Source organism: Microcaecilia unicolor, chromosome 12 (genome assembly GCF_901765095.1).
Source record: "Microcaecilia unicolor chromosome 12, aMicUni1.1, whole genome shotgun sequence".
Taxonomy (NCBI): Eukaryota; Metazoa; Chordata; class Amphibia; order Gymnophiona; family Siphonopidae; genus Microcaecilia; species Microcaecilia unicolor.
In genome coordinates this window covers 19,303,341-19,320,591 of record NC_044042.1, presented here as the reverse complement: position 1 = coordinate 19,320,591, position 17,251 = coordinate 19,303,341, and the positions used below count along the sequence as shown (strand labels likewise).

General features: G+C 44.9%; 1 protein-coding gene across 2 annotated transcripts in view; it reads right to left on the bottom strand.

Annotated features, from left to right (window-relative positions):
- FGD2 (FYVE, RhoGEF and PH domain containing 2) overlaps positions 1-17,251 on the bottom strand; it is a 54,414-nt gene that overhangs the window by 27,840 nt on the left and 9,323 nt on the right. Inside the window, exons 1-4 of one of the 2 annotated variants that reach the window (XM_030221253.1) lie at positions 14,377-14,526; positions 7,008-7,533; positions 2,438-2,518; positions 571-719 (exon numbers count right to left, since the gene is read on the bottom strand). In XM_030221253.1, coding sequence (XP_030077113.1) covers positions 571-719; positions 2,438-2,518; positions 7,008-7,533; positions 14,377-14,435 — 815 coding nt within the window. In that variant the 5' untranslated portion in view covers positions 14,436-14,526. Of the gene's footprint in view, positions 1-570; positions 720-2,437; positions 2,519-7,007; positions 7,534-14,376; positions 14,527-17,251 lie in introns of those variants that run through there. The other variant, XM_030221254.1, reaches the window with a different exon arrangement.

Below are 17,251 nucleotides of genomic sequence, written 5' to 3'. Positions count from 1 at the left end.
AGCTAGCAGTATATTGTCTGTCCTAATTAGATTGCAAGCTCTGTCGAGCAGGGACTGTCTCTTCATGTTCAAGTGTACAGCGTTGCGTACATCTAGTAGCGCTATAGAAATGGTAAGTAGTAGTAGTAGTAGTCTTGGGATTCCGGAATCTTGCTACTCTTTAGGATTCTGCACAGAACCTTGCTACTATGGGATTCCGGAATCTTGCTACTCTTTAGGATTCTGCACGGAATCTTGCTACTCTTTGTCCTCATCCCTTATTTGTTCTGTTTGTCTGTCCTAATTAGATTGTAAGCTCTGTCGAGCAGGGACTGTCTCTTCATGTTCAAGTGTACAGCGCTGCGTATGTCTAGTAGCGCTATAGAAATGATAAGTAGTAGTAGTAGTAGTAGTAAATTTAATCAAGTGATGTATTGTTAATCCTAATCCATCATGATTGCCTGCTTGTTTTCAGCCTCACTGCTTTCTGTTTTTCATGTATTGTTATTCAAATGCTGTCTCTCCTCCACCACAAAGGCACATACATAAGAACACCCACCCCCACACCCTCACACTGTTCTCCAGCCTTACCAATCATCCATGCGTCTCTGCAGCTCAGGCAGGAAGAACTGGCAATGAAACTGGTAGATAGAAGAGATGTTGGAGAAGATGAGTTTGATGACATCTTCGGGGAAGGACTTCATGCTTCGAGCTTCTGCCAGCAGTTCTGCACAGAATACCTGAAAGTAATCCATGCCAGAGATCTTTTTACAAAGGGAATAGCGGTGGTCTGCTACCTTCTCAACAGCCACACAGCAGCCGGTCCCTAATACTGTTAAAGCCTTAGTTGACTCTAGCCCATACCTTCATTTCATTTAAATGATTCTTTTACCTCAGGAGTGCCACTAGGTTAAATGGAACCCTACACTGTTGAAGAGTCCCTCAAAGATGACGCAAACATGCAGGCGCTTACTTCTATCACTGTTGACAGAAGAGGCCTAGCACAATGACTTCCCAGGAACTTACCTCTAGCATTCTAGTGACAGTAGAGGCCTAGCACAATGACATCCCAGGAGCTTAACTCTAGCACTCTAGTGACAGTAGAGGCCTAGCACAATGACGTCCCAGGAACTTACTTCTAGCACTTTAGTGACAGTAGAGGCCTAGCACAATGACATCCCAGGAGCTTAACTCTAGGACTCTAGTGACAGTAGAGGCCTAGCACAATGACGTCCCAGGAACTTACTTCTAGCACTTTAGTGACAGTAGAGGCCTAGCACAATGACATCCCAGGAGCTTAACTCTAGCACTCTAGTGACAGTAAAGGCCTAGCACAATGACATCCCAGGAGCTTAACTCTAGCACTCTAGTGACAGTAGAGGCCTAGCACAATGACGTCCCAGGAACTTACTTCTAGCACTTTAGTGACAGTAGAGGCCTAGCACAATGACGTTCCAGGAGCTTACCTCTAGCACTCTAGTGACAGTAAAGGCCTAGCACAATGACGTCCCAGGAACTTACTTCTAGCACTTTAGTGACAGTAGAGGCCTAGCACAATGACATCCCAGGAGCTTACCTCTAGCATTCTAGTGACAGTAGAGGCCTAGCACAATGACATCCCAGGAGCTTACCTCTAGCACTCTAGTGACAGTGGAGGCCTAGCACAATGACATCCCAGGAGCTTACCTCTAGCACTCTAGTGACAGTAAAAGCCTAGCACAATGACATCCCAGGAACTTACCTCTAGCACTTTAGTGAGAGTAAAGGCCTAACACAATGACATCCCAGGTAGGTATCTATTTTGCTCCCCCTTTCCGATGGCCCTGCTATCCCTCTTGTCTGCTCAAACTTCTGATCTTTCCTTCTCTGCACAGACTCAGCCTTGGGGCTCTCTCTTTCCAGATTCATTGTTTCTTAGTCTATGGAGACTTTCACCTATTCATCTGGTCTAACAGGCCTCACTTCCATGGTCACAGTTAGACATATGGGGGCCCAGCTAGAAACTAAGAAGTGGACCAAGCCAGTACCAAATGCCTTGAAGTTTTGTCTCAGTGTCATCACTTTGTTTCACCAAAGTGGTCCCTTGTAGTACTGGGAACCAGAGCAACTGCTCTGACTGTACCCTCTCCCCAAAAGGTAGCCCTGCTCACTTTCTTCTTATCTTAAATATTCAGTATTTCTCCCCAACGTGTCATACTATTGACAACTCCATTCTCCTGTTTTCTCTGTCCTCTTCTTGAATCCATGCCTTCACTCCTGCCTTCCTGACTGCCCTTTTCAGCTCTTTTTGGGGAGGGAGGAAATTTTCCTTATTAAATCTATTTCCTGGTTCCCCCTTTTTCTCCTCACCTTTGTTTACTTTCTGCCTTTGTTTTTTAATTATAATCTCCACCATAGCTTGCCTTGGTTCTGTCAGACGTGTGTATTTCTGCATTCCAGTCAGATGGACACTACTGACCTGATCCAGCAGATGGAGACGTTTCACGTAGGCCTTCTCTGTCTCAAGCAGCTCAGTAGCAATTTTTTTTTCTTCTGGGTCCTAATGGTAGAAAGAAAATCAGTTTCAAATCCTCCAGGAGGAGTCACCACAGGTGCATTTCAATAACTGGGTGCCTCCATTTTGTCACCCTGAGGTGCGCAGTAGGAGTTTATTCTGTAACGAAACTTAAGCGCCTAGGTTTCAATATAAACGACTAGTGTAACCCATTATGTTTAACATTTAGGCACCTGCACTAGAGCTGCTGTAATGCGAGAACCTAAAAGTTACACATGCAAGCCAACGTCCCACCCATGCGTACGCCAGAGTTGGCAACTCCACGGTTTTCCTGCAGAATTTGGCGATTTTTTTTTCTGTGCTGGCTGCAGGCACTATCCGGCAGTCATGGGTTGTGACTTTTTGAGCCAGTTTTGTATTTTGGGGTGGCCGCTGCTGGTTCATCTCAAGCTTCATTCCGATTCCAAATTTGACCAATAGGAGGGCGCCATGTGTGATGTGGTCATCAGCTGATGACGACTCATCACACTCTGGAGGAGGAGCAGCAGCAGAGCAGATAGCAGTAAGTAGAACATCGTGTTGTGGAGGAGTGTGCACAGCACGTGGGAAGAGGAGAGGAGGAGGCAGAGCAAGTGTCCCCCCCCCCCCCCCCCACACTCCTCAGATAGCCTGTTGGTCAGTTTGGGCTGTCTTTGGGGCGTGGGTGGGGCTGGAGAATTTTCCCATCAGGCAACCCTGGTGCATGTTGCCTCCTGCAAATGTGAGATGTGCAAGACAGGCAACATATTTACAGAATAGCGCTTAGGTGAAATAGTGGCAAATATGGTTTATTAGGTTTGATATACCACCTTCCGATTTCATTATAAATATCAAGGTGGTTTACAATAAAGTACAATAAACATGTAAAAAAGAAAAGAAAAAATTGGAATGCCAAATATTTAAAAGGAAAGAGACCACTGGTGTAGCTAGGTGGGGCCACGGGGGCCTGGGCCCCCGGTTGTGGTGGCAGCGCCGGTCTGGGGCACTGCTGTGTTCCCTTTCCTGCTATCTCTTCCTCCTGATGTCCTGTGTGCTGTTTTCAGTGAAATTGAGCATGTGGGGAACGCTGTGGTGCCACGGTATTTGCTGCTGAGGGGTGTGGCAGGGCAGCAGGTGTGGCAGGGCGGCGGTGGCAGCAGTGAGGCGGTAGACTACAATGTGCCCCCCCACCTCGGGCTCTGGCCCCCTTCCACCACGCCCTGAAAAGAGACAACAAAGGGGAGGAGAGAACAGGAGTGTGGTCAGGACCTCAACATGCTGGAAGGGTTTATGAGAAGCCTGGATAGGCTAAACCAGTGTTTCCTGGAGTACCCTTTGCCAGTCAGGTTTTCAGGATATCCACAATGAATATGCATGAAAGAGATCTGAACATAATTAAGGCAACGTATGCAAATCAAGTTCATGCATATTCATTGTGGACCTCCTGAAAACCTGACTGGGAAGGGGTACTGCAGGACTGGACTTGGGAAACACTGGTCTAAACTAAAGCGATGCGTTTTTAGTGCCAACCTAAACTTTGGGAACTAGGGCACATATATTTGTACATGCTAGTCTTCTAAACAGAGAGAAGAAGTGGCCTAATGGTTGGTGTAGCAGGTTGTAGACCTAGGGAACTGGGTTCAATTCCCGCTGCTGCCTGATGGTTTGTCAGTGGGTTGAGATCCCAGGGAACCAGGTTTAATTCCCTCTGCAACTCCATGTGAACCTGGGCAAGTCACTTAACCCTCTGTTGCCCCAGGTACAACAGTAGTACAATGTACTAATTAAACTGTTAGCCTACTAGGAACCAGGGGCGTAGGTAGGTGGGGCCACGGGGGCATGGGCCCCCGCAGATTTAGCCCTGGCCCCCCTGCTTTCACCCCCCGCCGCTGCCGACCCTCCCCCACTACATTCGACCCCCCCCCCCCCTACTCCTCTTCAGTGCTGGTCTCCGGCACGTTGCTGATCTGGATTCTGTTTCTGTGAGTCCTGACGTCCTGCTGCACGTAGGAACGTGCAGGACATCAGGACTCACAGAAACAGAATCCAGATCAGCGAACGCACTGGACTCGGAGACCAGCACTGAAGGGGACTTTGGCTGGTGGGGATTGGGGACCCCCGCCAGCCAAACCAGGGGCCTGGACATAATTTGCGGGGGCCCAGGCCCCCTGTAGCTACGCCCCTGATATCAAGTCCCAACTTGTAACATTTCAGCATGCCTGTGGCCACACCCCCTTTCAGATACACACTGTGAGTTTGGTGCCCTGCCTTACAGAACAACAGGCAGTTAGATGCACACGCACAAATTTTAAGGAATGCCAATTAACATCTGTAAATGGCTGTTGGCACCCAACAGCTCATTAACCAATTCATTTGCACTCACATCTCAGCAGCATGCCCAAATTTGGGTGCCATATATCGAATTTGTGGAAAATGGGGTAATTCTGTAGAGTACAGAATAACATTTATGTGTAAATCATTAGAATACTGGCATATATGCACATATGTGCACAATTGGGTAAAAGTGCCAAGATTCCATCTAAGCAGTGTTCTCCAAATACAAGCACACCCTACATGGTGTGTATTTTATTATCTAAGTACATAAGTATTGCCACACTGGGACAGACCAAAGGTCCATCAAGCCCAGCATCCTGATTCCAACAGTGGCCAATCCAGGTCACAAATACCTGGTAAGATCCCGAAAAAGTTCAATACATTTTATGCTGCTTATCCCAGAAATAAGCAGTGGATTTTCCCCAAGTCAATTTAATAATGATCTATGGGCTTTTCCTTTAGGAAGCCGTCCAGATCTTTTTTAAACCCCGCTAAGCTAACCGCCTTTACCACATTCTCTGGCAACGAATTCAAGAGTTTAATTACACGTTGAGTAATTTGATATACCACTAAAGCCTGTATGTAGGCATAGAGCAGTTCACACACAAATATCTGTACAGTACTTTCTGTCCCAAATGGGCTCACAATCTAAGTATTATTTGTACCTGTGGCAATGGAGGGTTAAGTGACTTGCCCAGAGTCACAAGGAGCTGCAGTGGGAATCAAACTCAGTTCCCCAGGATTTCAACCCACAGCCCCAATCGTTAGGCAGCAGCGTGAATCATACCCAATTCCTCAGGTCCACAACCTGCTGCACCTAACCATACTGGTTGGGCCACTTGGCTTTTCTCTTGATAGATTTGTCTCTCATGAAATCAATGATCAAGCTTAGTGCACTGACAGTGAGGCTCTGATAAGTGAGAGAAGGGGTTTAAAAGCATGAGAGTACCTAAATACAACGGATAGTTGTGACAAATGTAATATGGCACCACACACACTATACCATGCATTTTGGGGATGCCCAAAGGTTACAGGCTTTTGGAGACGGATCCAGAGATACATGACCTACTGGGAGAGACAATAGGAGGATCTTGGGACCATTATGTTTTAGACACACCAGCGGCTTTTCGTATTAAAGATAAAGGGGCAAAGCTCTGGTGTTGTAAAATCTGCCTAGTGGCAAAGAAGACTATTTTGCAGTATTGGGTCTCGCTGGACCCTCTGGCCTATTGGCAGTGGAGGAATCAAATTCACTTGTTAGCAACATGGGAGGCCAGAGAAGCGAGGAGATCTCCAAAAGGGAAAAAGAATTTTATGCGAATTTGGAATTGGTACATACAGAAATTGAGCCCACGAGGCCGCAGTATGCTACTGAACCTCACTTGCTAAATATAAGATGGGACCGGGTGTAACGACCATCTACTAGATGGCTCCAAGAGGGTGGGGGGAGAGGGGATAAAACAGTAAAAAGGTTGATGACTAAATGTAGCAAATAGTTTTCACTGTTCCCTGTTTTAATACCGAGTTTGCATATCAAGAGATGTAAAGTATTTATGTTTTTGAAATGTCATCAATAAAAATGTTGAAACATAAAAAGCATGAGAGTGAGAGAACCTTCAAATGAGTGTGACACTCTCATAGGGGCTGAAAGAGTGAGTGAGAGAGTCTTTAAATGGGTGTCAGAGAAGGGGATGAAAGAGTGCGAGAGTAAGACAGCCTTCAAATGAGTGTGATACACTCCTAATAAGAGAGAAGGGGCTGAAAGAGAGCGAGACAGCTTTCAGTTACATGTGACACACGTCTAATGAGTGAGACTTGGCATTACTGAAGACCAGGAGGCCCATGTAGTCCTGCCTCTACACTTCCCATTCCAGTATTCGAGACTTGGCATGATTCAGTACCTCCCAGTAGCTGACATAAACAAATAGCTGAGTAGGACTCATTTCCATCAAGCCCAGCATCCTGTCTCCAAGATTGACCAGTCCAAGTCACAAGTACCCAGCCAATTCCAAAGGGTAGTTCTATTTCCCATAGCTTATTTTCAGGGTTGAGTAATGGCTGCCCCAAGTATACCTGGCTATTAAATGTTTATGGACTTTTCTTCCAGGAAGCTGACCAGACCTCTAGAATGCGTGATTACCCAATGAGCTGGGCTACCTGGTTGACCCAGGTGCTAAATTACCTGGTTTGTGCTCTCTCCATTATCTGAGTTCTGTCCCTTCTGAGCATTTCCTTCCAGCATCCTCCAGGAGAGATTAGGAATCTGGTTTGGGAAGGAGTGCATGTACCTCTTGCTGACTCCTTTCCCCAGCCTTTGCTTCTGAGGAGGTATCTGTTCTGAGCCCTGCAGTTCAATCCTGCCTGGTGTGACTTCCAGTTCCTGGGGAGGCAACTGTGTCTCTGTCCTGGATGGGGAAGATGGAGCGCTGAGAGGGGGAGATGGGGTTCTGGGAAGGGGAGATGGGGCTCTGGGAAGGGGAGATGGGGCTCTGAGAAGGGAAGATGGGGCTCTCAGTCTGCTCTCTTTCTCTTCTCCATCACTGGCTGTGGCTCTTATTGTCAGGATTATGTGCTCTTGAACTGCCTGAGGCCTCCAAGCTGGCTTTGGTAGTTCCTGTAGAGGCGGTTTAATAAAGGCTTCAGAATGAATGGCTTCTTGGAAGGCTGAAGGAGTAGCAGGGCTCCATTCATTCCTGTTGCTGGTTACCCTAAACACACAAGACAGTGTGTGATACATTACAGAAAGTTTCTTGCAACTTCAAAACACAATCATTAGAATACTGAAGCCATGCTGAGCAGCTCAGGAAGGTACTTAGCCAGGAGATGCCACGAGTATCCATGGCAGTCCTGGGAAAGGGCTGAAGTATTCCAGGAAGTTATAGGGGCACTGGTCATATTAGATGCTGGTGCCTGTATAGCTAACTGGGCAACAGGACCACTTAAACAGCAGTCCAGTCTTTGTGTGGTTGGCTATGCAGGTACGGCACTAAATAATGCCATACCCACATAACTTCCGGGTATCGTCGCCCACTCTGATATTCAACGCCAGTGTCTGGACATGGCCCAGCATTGAACATCTAGGTCTAAATTAGCCGGTGGTAATCAGCATTTCTGCCGGCTGAATGACCCTTATTGTGCTTGTGCAAATGACCATCTCTTTGAAAGGGAGCATGGAAATTAAAAGCGGTTCAAAAGTGTACATCATACAGGGTCAAAGAACCACAGGAGAAGAGCTAGAATCGGAGGCCAAGGCATAAGAGCTGTGGCATTAATTAGCAATATAAACTACTAACAATTAAACTTTGATAAAACAGCTGTGTAGCTTGAGTCAATACTTATACTCCACATGATCTTAGCAATTCTCAACAGATTCCAAATAAAAACACACACAATAAGATAAATCAAAAAGAATACATTAGAACATCAACATACATAAAATACTACAGTCAATCTCAAAAGCCTTACAACAATTCATCCCCAGTTGCAAATACTCATCTTCTCCTAACCCTGACAGCGTAAGACTCAGGTCTCAATTCATAAATGTTAGACTCCACTTAAAGAGATCAAAACTCTGAATCCTTCTCAACCTAAGGGGTAAAGAATTCCAAAGCTGTGGGCCGACTATTGTAAATATGGCTGAGCAATAGTCCTCTAAATAAGGGGTTCTCAACACAGTTCTCAGGACACAACTAGACAGTCAAGTTTCCAGGATACCCACAATGAATATGCATGAGATAAATTTGCATACACTGGGGGGGGGGGCAGGGCATGCAAATCTGTCTCATGCATATTCATTATGGGTATCCTGAAAACCCGACTGGCTAGGTGTGTCCGAGGATTGGGTTGAGAACCCCTGCTCTAAACGCACACACCAAAAGATGGAAAAGGGCCTCATTTGTTGATCTCAAAACTCTTACCGGTTGGTATAAATGTAATCCTGCTGCAAAGAGCACAGAAACTGTATTATTCAAAACTTAAAAAGCCAAAAATGTTATTGTATACTCTATCCTTTGCTCAATAGGAAGCCAGTGGAGTCATTTCAAGACAGGTGAAATATGCGTGTAATGGGAGCATCCTACCAAAACTCTGGCCATGGTGTTTTGCGACACTTGCAATGCTCCTAATAAGTTCTTGGATAATCCTGCCAAAAGACCATTACAGTAGTCAAAGCATGGGTTAATAATACTTTGAATCACTATCCAAAAATTTCTATAATTCAAAAGCTCTTTTAAGCGTCTCAACAATCGCAATCAAAATCTCTTTTGGGAAGTATGAACTCCCCCTCAAATCACAAGCCAGGAACCTTGGAATACAATTAGATTCAACACTTACTCTGATTCCCCAAATCCAAGCAACCTTCAAGAGCTGCTTCTACTATTTGCGACAGCTGCGCTGCCTCTCTCCTTACATCGAGAAGGTAAATCTTATCCCAGTTGTACATGCCATGGTAACATCAAGACTGGATTACTGCAATGCACTATACAACAGTCTGACTACAAAGGGCCTGCACCAGCTCCAATTGATTCAGAATGCAAGACTCATAGAAGGTTGCAAGCGACATGACCACATCACTCCATTTTTGCAAAATCTTTATTGGCTACCAGTACAATACAGGGCTAAATTTAAAACTCTATGAGGCTCATTTTCAAAGCACTTAGCCTCCCAAAGTTCCATAGAAACCTATGGAACTTAGCCTCCCAAAGTGCTTTGAAAATATGCCTCAAAGTCTGATCTTCAAGGCCCTTAAAGGAAATGGCCCTGAGTACCTTAAGAACAGGATGATCCTCTACATACCACCAAGGACACTAAGGTCCTCTCAAGGACTATCACTAACCACACCCTCTCCAAAAGACATTACAAGGTGTGATACCCACAAGCGAGCCTTCTCCGGAGTAGCCCCCACGCTCTGGAATGCACTGCTTGAAAGGCTCCGCTTAACACAAGACTACCTCTACTTCAGGAAGCAGGTGAAAGCTTGGCTCTTCAACCAAGCCTTGAATGGAAGAAGTAACTAACTTGTTAGTCTCACTCACACACACAAGGAGTGACACGGGCTGCATATACTGCAGGACAGGTTTATCCACTCCTACCCTAGCTGAGATAATATTTAACCGTCTCTCTGACCTCATGTGCAACTTTCTTTAAATTAGTCACCTTACTTTTTAACTCTTCTTACTCTCTTACCTGTAAATATGTTCCATGTTTGCTTATACCCTTCACTATCAATTAAAATCAATTAAAATGTTCTATTACGTATTGTGTTGACACTGTAAGTAGTATACTATGCCATATTTTGTATTATTTGAATATTTTTACTGCTGTAATTGCCTACTGCTCATGTTTGATCTATTCTTACTGTAGACCGCCTTGAGTGAATTCCTTCAAAAAAAGTTGGTAAATAAATCCTAATAAAATAAATAAATAAATCTAAAAAAATACGTCCTTAATAATTTTCTGCACATGAAACTTTAAAGAGAAGAATTCAAGCCTTTGTTAACTAAAATAATTTCCAATTGTGAAAGAAGCAGGAATATCTTCGGAAACAGAGGCGTAGCAAGGGCGGGGTGGTGGTCCGCCCCGGGTGCACGCTGCTGGAGGGTGCAAAGAGCAGCCGAGCGCCTGTCGGCTCCGCTGTTTCCCTGCTCCCTCTGCCCCAGAACAGGTTACTTCCTGTTCTGGGGCAGAGGGAGCAGGGAGCCAGTGGAGCAGACAGGCGCGCGGCTGTGGTGGCAGCCGGCCTAGGATCGCCACTGCTCGGAAATATACCCAGAGAGCAGCAGGATCTGTGTGTCGGTGACATTCACCATTAAGGGGCCCGTTTACAGAGCGGCGGTAAGCCCAACGTGGGCTTACTGCTCGCCATCTCAGAACTACCGCCGGCCCGACGCAGCCGCCAGCGGTAGTTCCGGGTCCCCGTGCACCATTTCTGGGGGGGGGGGGGGGGGAAACCTCTGGAAATGGTTAGTGTGGTAGTAACCCAGCGGTAATCAGCATCGTCCAATTTCCGCCGGGTTACTGTGGGAGCCCTTACCGTCACCTCAATGGGTGGCGGCAAAGGCGTCCCGCCACATGGCCACATGGTAAGAGTTTTCCTACTGTATGGCCATTTTGTTTTTGGGGCTTTTTAACCTGTTGCGGTAAAAAGGGCCCTGGCATGTGGGAAAAATGGCCCCCAACGCTACCCCGCAGGGCCCTTGTTCCCGCAGCTTGGTAAAAGGAACCCCTAAGTGATTAGTTTTCATCCACTGGCTTATTGATGCCAAACATAGGGGGGGGGGGGGTCTTTTACTTAACCTTAGCTTAAGTTGAATAAAATGGGCCCTGCTGCAGATAACTCGAGCTAAGCTTTAGTAAAAGACCCCCCCCCAGTCTGCTTGCCCATTTCTCAGTTCTATTCCTTCCCCTTTTAGGCCTTATCCCTATTTCTCCTTTCTTTGCGCAGTTGAGAAATTATGAACATCTGAAATGTTTCAGGAATAAGCTTTCACATTCGCTTTTGGTCAGTAGTTCCTGGCTCAGGTCTGGTTTTCAGATGTATCACCATTCTTTCAGTATTTTACCCTGAGCAGAAGTGTACAGTGGCTGAATACGGGTAAAGCTTACTTTAAGCTACGCTGATGTATCATTTGAGGACACTTATGTGTTCCCTTATTTGTCCTGTTTGTCTGTCTTGATTAAACTGTAAGCTCTGTCAAGCAGGGACTGTCTCTTACATGTTTAGTGGATAGAGCTGCGAACGTCTAGTAGCGCTTTAGAAATGATAAGTAGTAGAAGTTTTGGGGATTCCGGAATCTTGCTACTCTTTCTCCTTATCCCTTATTTGTCCTGTTTGTGGGAGGATGTTATAATGCTGTTGTTGTATCGCTCCATGAGTATTGTGTTCAATTCTGGTCGCCGCATCTCAAGAAAGATATAGTAGAATTGGAAAAGGTGCAGCGAAGGGCGACTAAAATGATAGCGGGGATGGACGACTTCCCTATGAAGAAAGACTACGGAGGCTAGGGCTTTTCAGCTTGGAGAAGAGACGGCTGAGGGGAGACATGATAGAGGTATATAAAATATTGAGTGGAGTGGAACAGGTGGATGTGAAGCGTCTGTTCACGCTTTCCAAAAATACTAGGACTAGGGGGCATGCGATGAAACTACAGTGTAGTAAATTTAAAACAAATCAGAGAAAATATTTCTTCACCCAACGCATAATTAAACTCTGGAATTCGTTGCCGGAGAACGTGGTGAAGGCGGTTAGCTTGACAGAGTTTAAAAAGGGGTTAGACGGTTTCTTAAAGGGCAAGTCCATAAACCACTACTAAATGGACTTGGGAAAAATCCACAATTCCAGGAATAACATGTATAGAATGTTTGTATGTTTGGGAACCTTGCCAGGTGCCCTTGGCCTGGATTGGCCGCTGTCGTGGACAGGATGCTGGGCTCGACGGACCCTTGGTCTTTTCCCAGTGTGGCACTACTTATGTACTTATGATTAGATTGTAAGTTCTGTCGAACTAGGACTGTCTCTTACACGTTCTGTGTACAGCACTGAGTACGTCTAGTAACGCTATAGAAATGATAAGTAGTAGTAGTTTTTGGGATTCCAGAATCTTGGTAATCTTTGTCCTTATCCCTTATTTGTCCTGTTTGTCTGTCTTGAATTAGATTGTAAGCTCTACAGAGCAGGGCCTGTCTCTTACAGGTTCAGTGTACAGCACTGCATATGTCTAGTAGCGCTATAGAAATGATAAATAGTAGTAGTAGTTTTGTATGGGACTGAGTCCAGACCTGTAAATTCTGCCACAGAAGTCAAGTCACTGCCCAGCTCAATAAAGCCACATCAAGTGAAAGTTGCCTGTTTTAAGATTTCAATTGCTGTAATTTTTTCTTCTTTTCCTCCACTTATTTCTCTCTTTTATGAATCTTCCTATTGGAGTTGCCGCAGTGGGCAGCAGCCACTTTCCTTCCTTCTGTGAAACCAAGCGCTGTCCAACCCCAACCTACCTCCAATGGACAAGAGACTTAGGAGTGGGCTGAGAACCAAGGGAATTGGTTGGCTTCCCACTGTGGCTCCTTGTGACTCTGGGCAAGTCATTTAGCCTTTCATTGCCCCAGGAACAAAAAAAAAAACCTAGGTTGTGAGCCCACTAAGGGCAGAGAAAAGTACCTGTATGTGATATGTAAACTGCTTTGGTTGTACCATAGAAAGGCAGCATCTCAACTGCATGCCCCATTAGACTTTGGATCTCCTGTGGCTTGAGCCATGGACACTTTCCTGCAGCTGCTGTGACCACTTCTGTATTTTGATTTTGCAGCAGTGGGTATTATTTCTCCAATTTCTGTTCCTCACATAGGGTCAGTTTCTTGTTCCAAGTTTCCCCCTGTTAGTCTGTGTCTATCCTCACACAGAAAGAGCCCCAAAGAGATCAGAAGAACTGCAGACTGCAAGCAAAGGCACAGGGCAAAGTGAAGCAAGTGTGAGGAGCTGGACCTCTCCCATGTTTTTTTCTTTATTTAGGCTTTGCTCACACCTTTTTCAGTAGTAGCTCTAGGTGAGTTACATTTAGGTACACTAAGGGGGGGAGGGGTCTTTTACTAAAGTTTAGCTCGAGTTATCTGCAGCAGGGCCCATTTTATTCCTATGGGCCTTGCTGCAGATAACTCAAGCTAAATTTTAGTAAAAGACCCCCTAAGTTTTTTTCCTCTCCCCTGTAAGTATGTATCTGAGGCAATGGAGAGTTAAGCGACTTGCCCAAGCTCACAAGGAACAGAAGAAGAATTTGAACTGGGCTTCCGTGATTGTCAGCCTGGTGCTCTAACCAGTAAGGCTACTTCTCCACTCTCCTCAGAACCTCTTGTGTTTACCAGATGCAAAGTATCAGTCTAGCACTGTGAGCTTCCTCAAGCAGTGCCCTGCTAGTAATCTTAAACTGAATAGCCCCTAAGCTCTTTAGGCTTTCTTCATAAGAGAACCATTTCATCCCTTTTATCATTTTGCTCATTCTTCTCTGTACCTTTTCTAATTCTACGATATCTTTTTGAGATATGGCAACTACAATCTAAACAATCAAAGCTGTTACAAGCAGTCAGAAAGATGAGTGATTATCCCAGGTACCAAGCTAGGTGAAGGTGGTGGCAATGCCACCCAACCATCTTGAAGAGTTTAAAAACACACATGCAAGAAAGGGAAGGGAGGTGTGGCATTATTCTGTCCTGCAACTGGCCTGTGAGTACAGTCCCCACTTCACATACCTAAACACTGTGCCACCCTACACCTGCTGTGCTTTGGACCCTTCTCTCTGGAGGAGTAGCCTAGTGGTTAATGCAGCGGACTTTGATCCTGGGAAACTGGGTTTGATGCCCACTGCAGCTCCTTGTGACTCTGGGCAAGTGACTTAACCCTCCGTTGCCACAGGTACAAAATAAGTACCTGTATATAATACATGAACCACTTTGATTGTAGCCACAGAAAGCAGTACATCAAATCCCGTTCCCTTTCCCATCCTGCTCCCCTGCCCCATGGATCTTCCCTTCTTCCTCACTGAAAGTTCATAAATGGTTACCTTTCGTTTTCAAAATGAGCCACGAGGTGCAGGACACTCAAGTTGTTCCCCTCCTTCATCTCTGACCTCCAACGTGGAACTGACCAGGCATGAAAGGGCTGCACAGGGGCTCCAGAGTTGGGCGAAGGAAAACAATCTCTCCAGCTCCTAGCTCAGCTCCGGTAAGCAGAAGAAATGTCAGAAAACTGATCACTACCAGAAAAGTCCAATGCAAAGAGGAAGTAACTCCAGCTTTGAAGTGAAGTGAGGAAACTGCTCAAACCGATGACTTTTCTAAGCTGACCTTATGTGGGTTAATGTGAGATTCTACTCCCGAGCTGTCATAAAGGTTTTGCATTTTGTGGACAAGCTTCAATGCATCTTTTTCAGATAAATTGCCGGGTTTTCCCTTTCTTGCTTGTCCTTCATATCTCCATCTATCTATCATGACATTAAGGGATCCTTTTACTAAGGTGCGCTAAAGATTTGCCTGTGTTAAATGATAAGACGCCCATTATATTCCAGCTTTTGAGCTGTCCTAAATTAGGCCACATAGCTATTCGAGTGCTGGCACTGAATATTGCTGGCAACCGCATAATCCCGGGCTCCTCCCCAGTGCCACTCCCAGCGATGCCCCCTGTACTGCCCACTGTTTAGTTGGGCAGTCTGTGGGGATATTCAGCAGCACTCTCCAGTTAAGTGCCGCTGAATATCCCCACTTAGGTAGCAGGAAGCAATTTAAGTGGGCAGGAGAGGCTTTCCCCAATTCTACCTTAATAGCAGTTATGGACTTTTCCTCCAGGAGCATGCCCAAACCTTTTTAAAATCAGTTACACAAACTGCTTTCACCACATTCGCCAGCAATGAATTCCACAGCTTAATTATGCATTGAGTGAAAAAACATGTTCTCTGATTTATATAGGTACATAAGAGTTGCCATACTGGGACAGACTGAAGGTCCACCAAGCTCAGTATCCTGTTTCCAACAGTGGCCAATCCAGGTCAGAAGTACCTGGCAAGATCCCAAAACAGTACATTTTATGCTGCTTATCCCAGAAATAAGCAGTGGATTTTCCCAAGTCCATTTTAATAATGGCTTATGGACTTTTCTTTTAGGAAGCTATCCAAACCTTTTTAAACCCCGCTAAGCTAACTGCTTTTACCACATTCTCTCGCAACTTCATGGAGTGTCTCCTGATATTTGTAATTTGATATTTCTAGTGAAGCCACTGTAAATTCATTTTACTTTTTATTTTTATTTTTTTGTTTAATCTATTTGTATAATTAAAACTCTGTCAACAAAAAGAAGAAAGAAAAAAAAAGAAGTAATATGATAGCAGTATTCTGGACCATTTGCAGTTTCCAAATTTAAAAAAGCAGTAAAATAATGAATTACAGTAGTCCAATTTTGTGATAACAAGTGCAATGTCTAGCACTGAATTGATAGAATGAATCTGCCTTAAAGTAATAAGCTACATTGAATAACAGTTGAAATCTGCTTTCAAAAAGAAAGAGAGCTATCTAGTTAACCCCCCCCCCCCCAAGAACTTTTACCAAGTCTTTGAGGGGGACTGCAATACCATCATGAATGAGAGGGGAACAAGGAAGGGACATGGAGGGGCACACAGAACCTGAGGAAAAAAATAATTGATGATTTAGCAGGGTTAAGGTTCATATGATTTTCAGCTAGCCAGTCTGCAATAGTGTCCAATTTAGATGAAATTAATGGCATGGACTGAGAGAAGGATGGGGCACTAATCTGAATATCATCTGAATATACATAAAAGAAAAGGTCAAGTGATTGAATTAGTAAAGCGAGTGGAGAAGGAAAAAATATTAAAAAGAAATGGTCCGAGGTAGAACCCTAAGGGACTCTTGTGTTGAGAGGTCTGGGATCAGAAAGTGCCAGAGCCGGTGGTTGGGAGGCAGGGATAGTGCTGGGCAGACTTCTACGGTCTGTGCCCTGAAAATGACAGATACAAATCAAGGTAAGGTATACACAAAAAGTAGCACATATGAGTTTATCTTGTTGTGGATGGACCGTGCAGGTCTTTTTCTGCCGTCATCTACTATGTTAATATACATACATGAAAAAAAAACTCTATCAGATAAGTAAGACTAAAACCAAACAAGGACTGTTCCATAGATGAGGGAAGTCAGTCAGGTGTCTGAGAAGGAGAGAATGATTAACTAAATCAAAAGCAGATAAGTCAGGTGTAATGAGAATGGCATCCTTACCACTGTTTACAATGAGTTTAATCTAGTTGACAAGGCCCAGGAGAGAATGTTCAGTGGAATGATGGTGCGAAAATTAGTTTGACAAGGATGAAAACCATTTTTATCAAACAATTGCGTCATTTGTTCTGCTACAACCTTTTCAACCACTTTAGAAAGGAAGGGAAGATTAGAAAGGGGTCGAAGGTTTGAACAGGAAGAAAGATCACCGTTATGACCTTCACAATGGGGATGAATGGCAGCTGTCTTCCAGGCCTCTAGGAACACACCGGCAGACAAACTTGAAGTCAACGTTGAGTGGAGAAAAGGTAGAAAATGTTCTGCAAAATGCTTCAACAGAGTAGCTGGGATAGGATTTGTATAAAGAGAAGAGGGCTTCAATGATGAAATAGCAGAAGCAAAAAAGGGGAGATCAAACCGGAAAAAACCCTCCAAAAGTAGAGCTTGGTAGTGGGTCAGGATCCAGTGGCAATGGATAATTTGTAGAGAAGTCAAGCGGGGGGAAAGTGTCACGTAAAATATTAACCTTTGTAAAAATGTGATCACATCACGGAGGGATGCAGATATGGGGTCTTTCAGATGTAAAAAACCCCAATGCCTAATACTCACCTCACAACATAACACGAACAAATTCACCAAAATTAATACACCAAAACTGAAT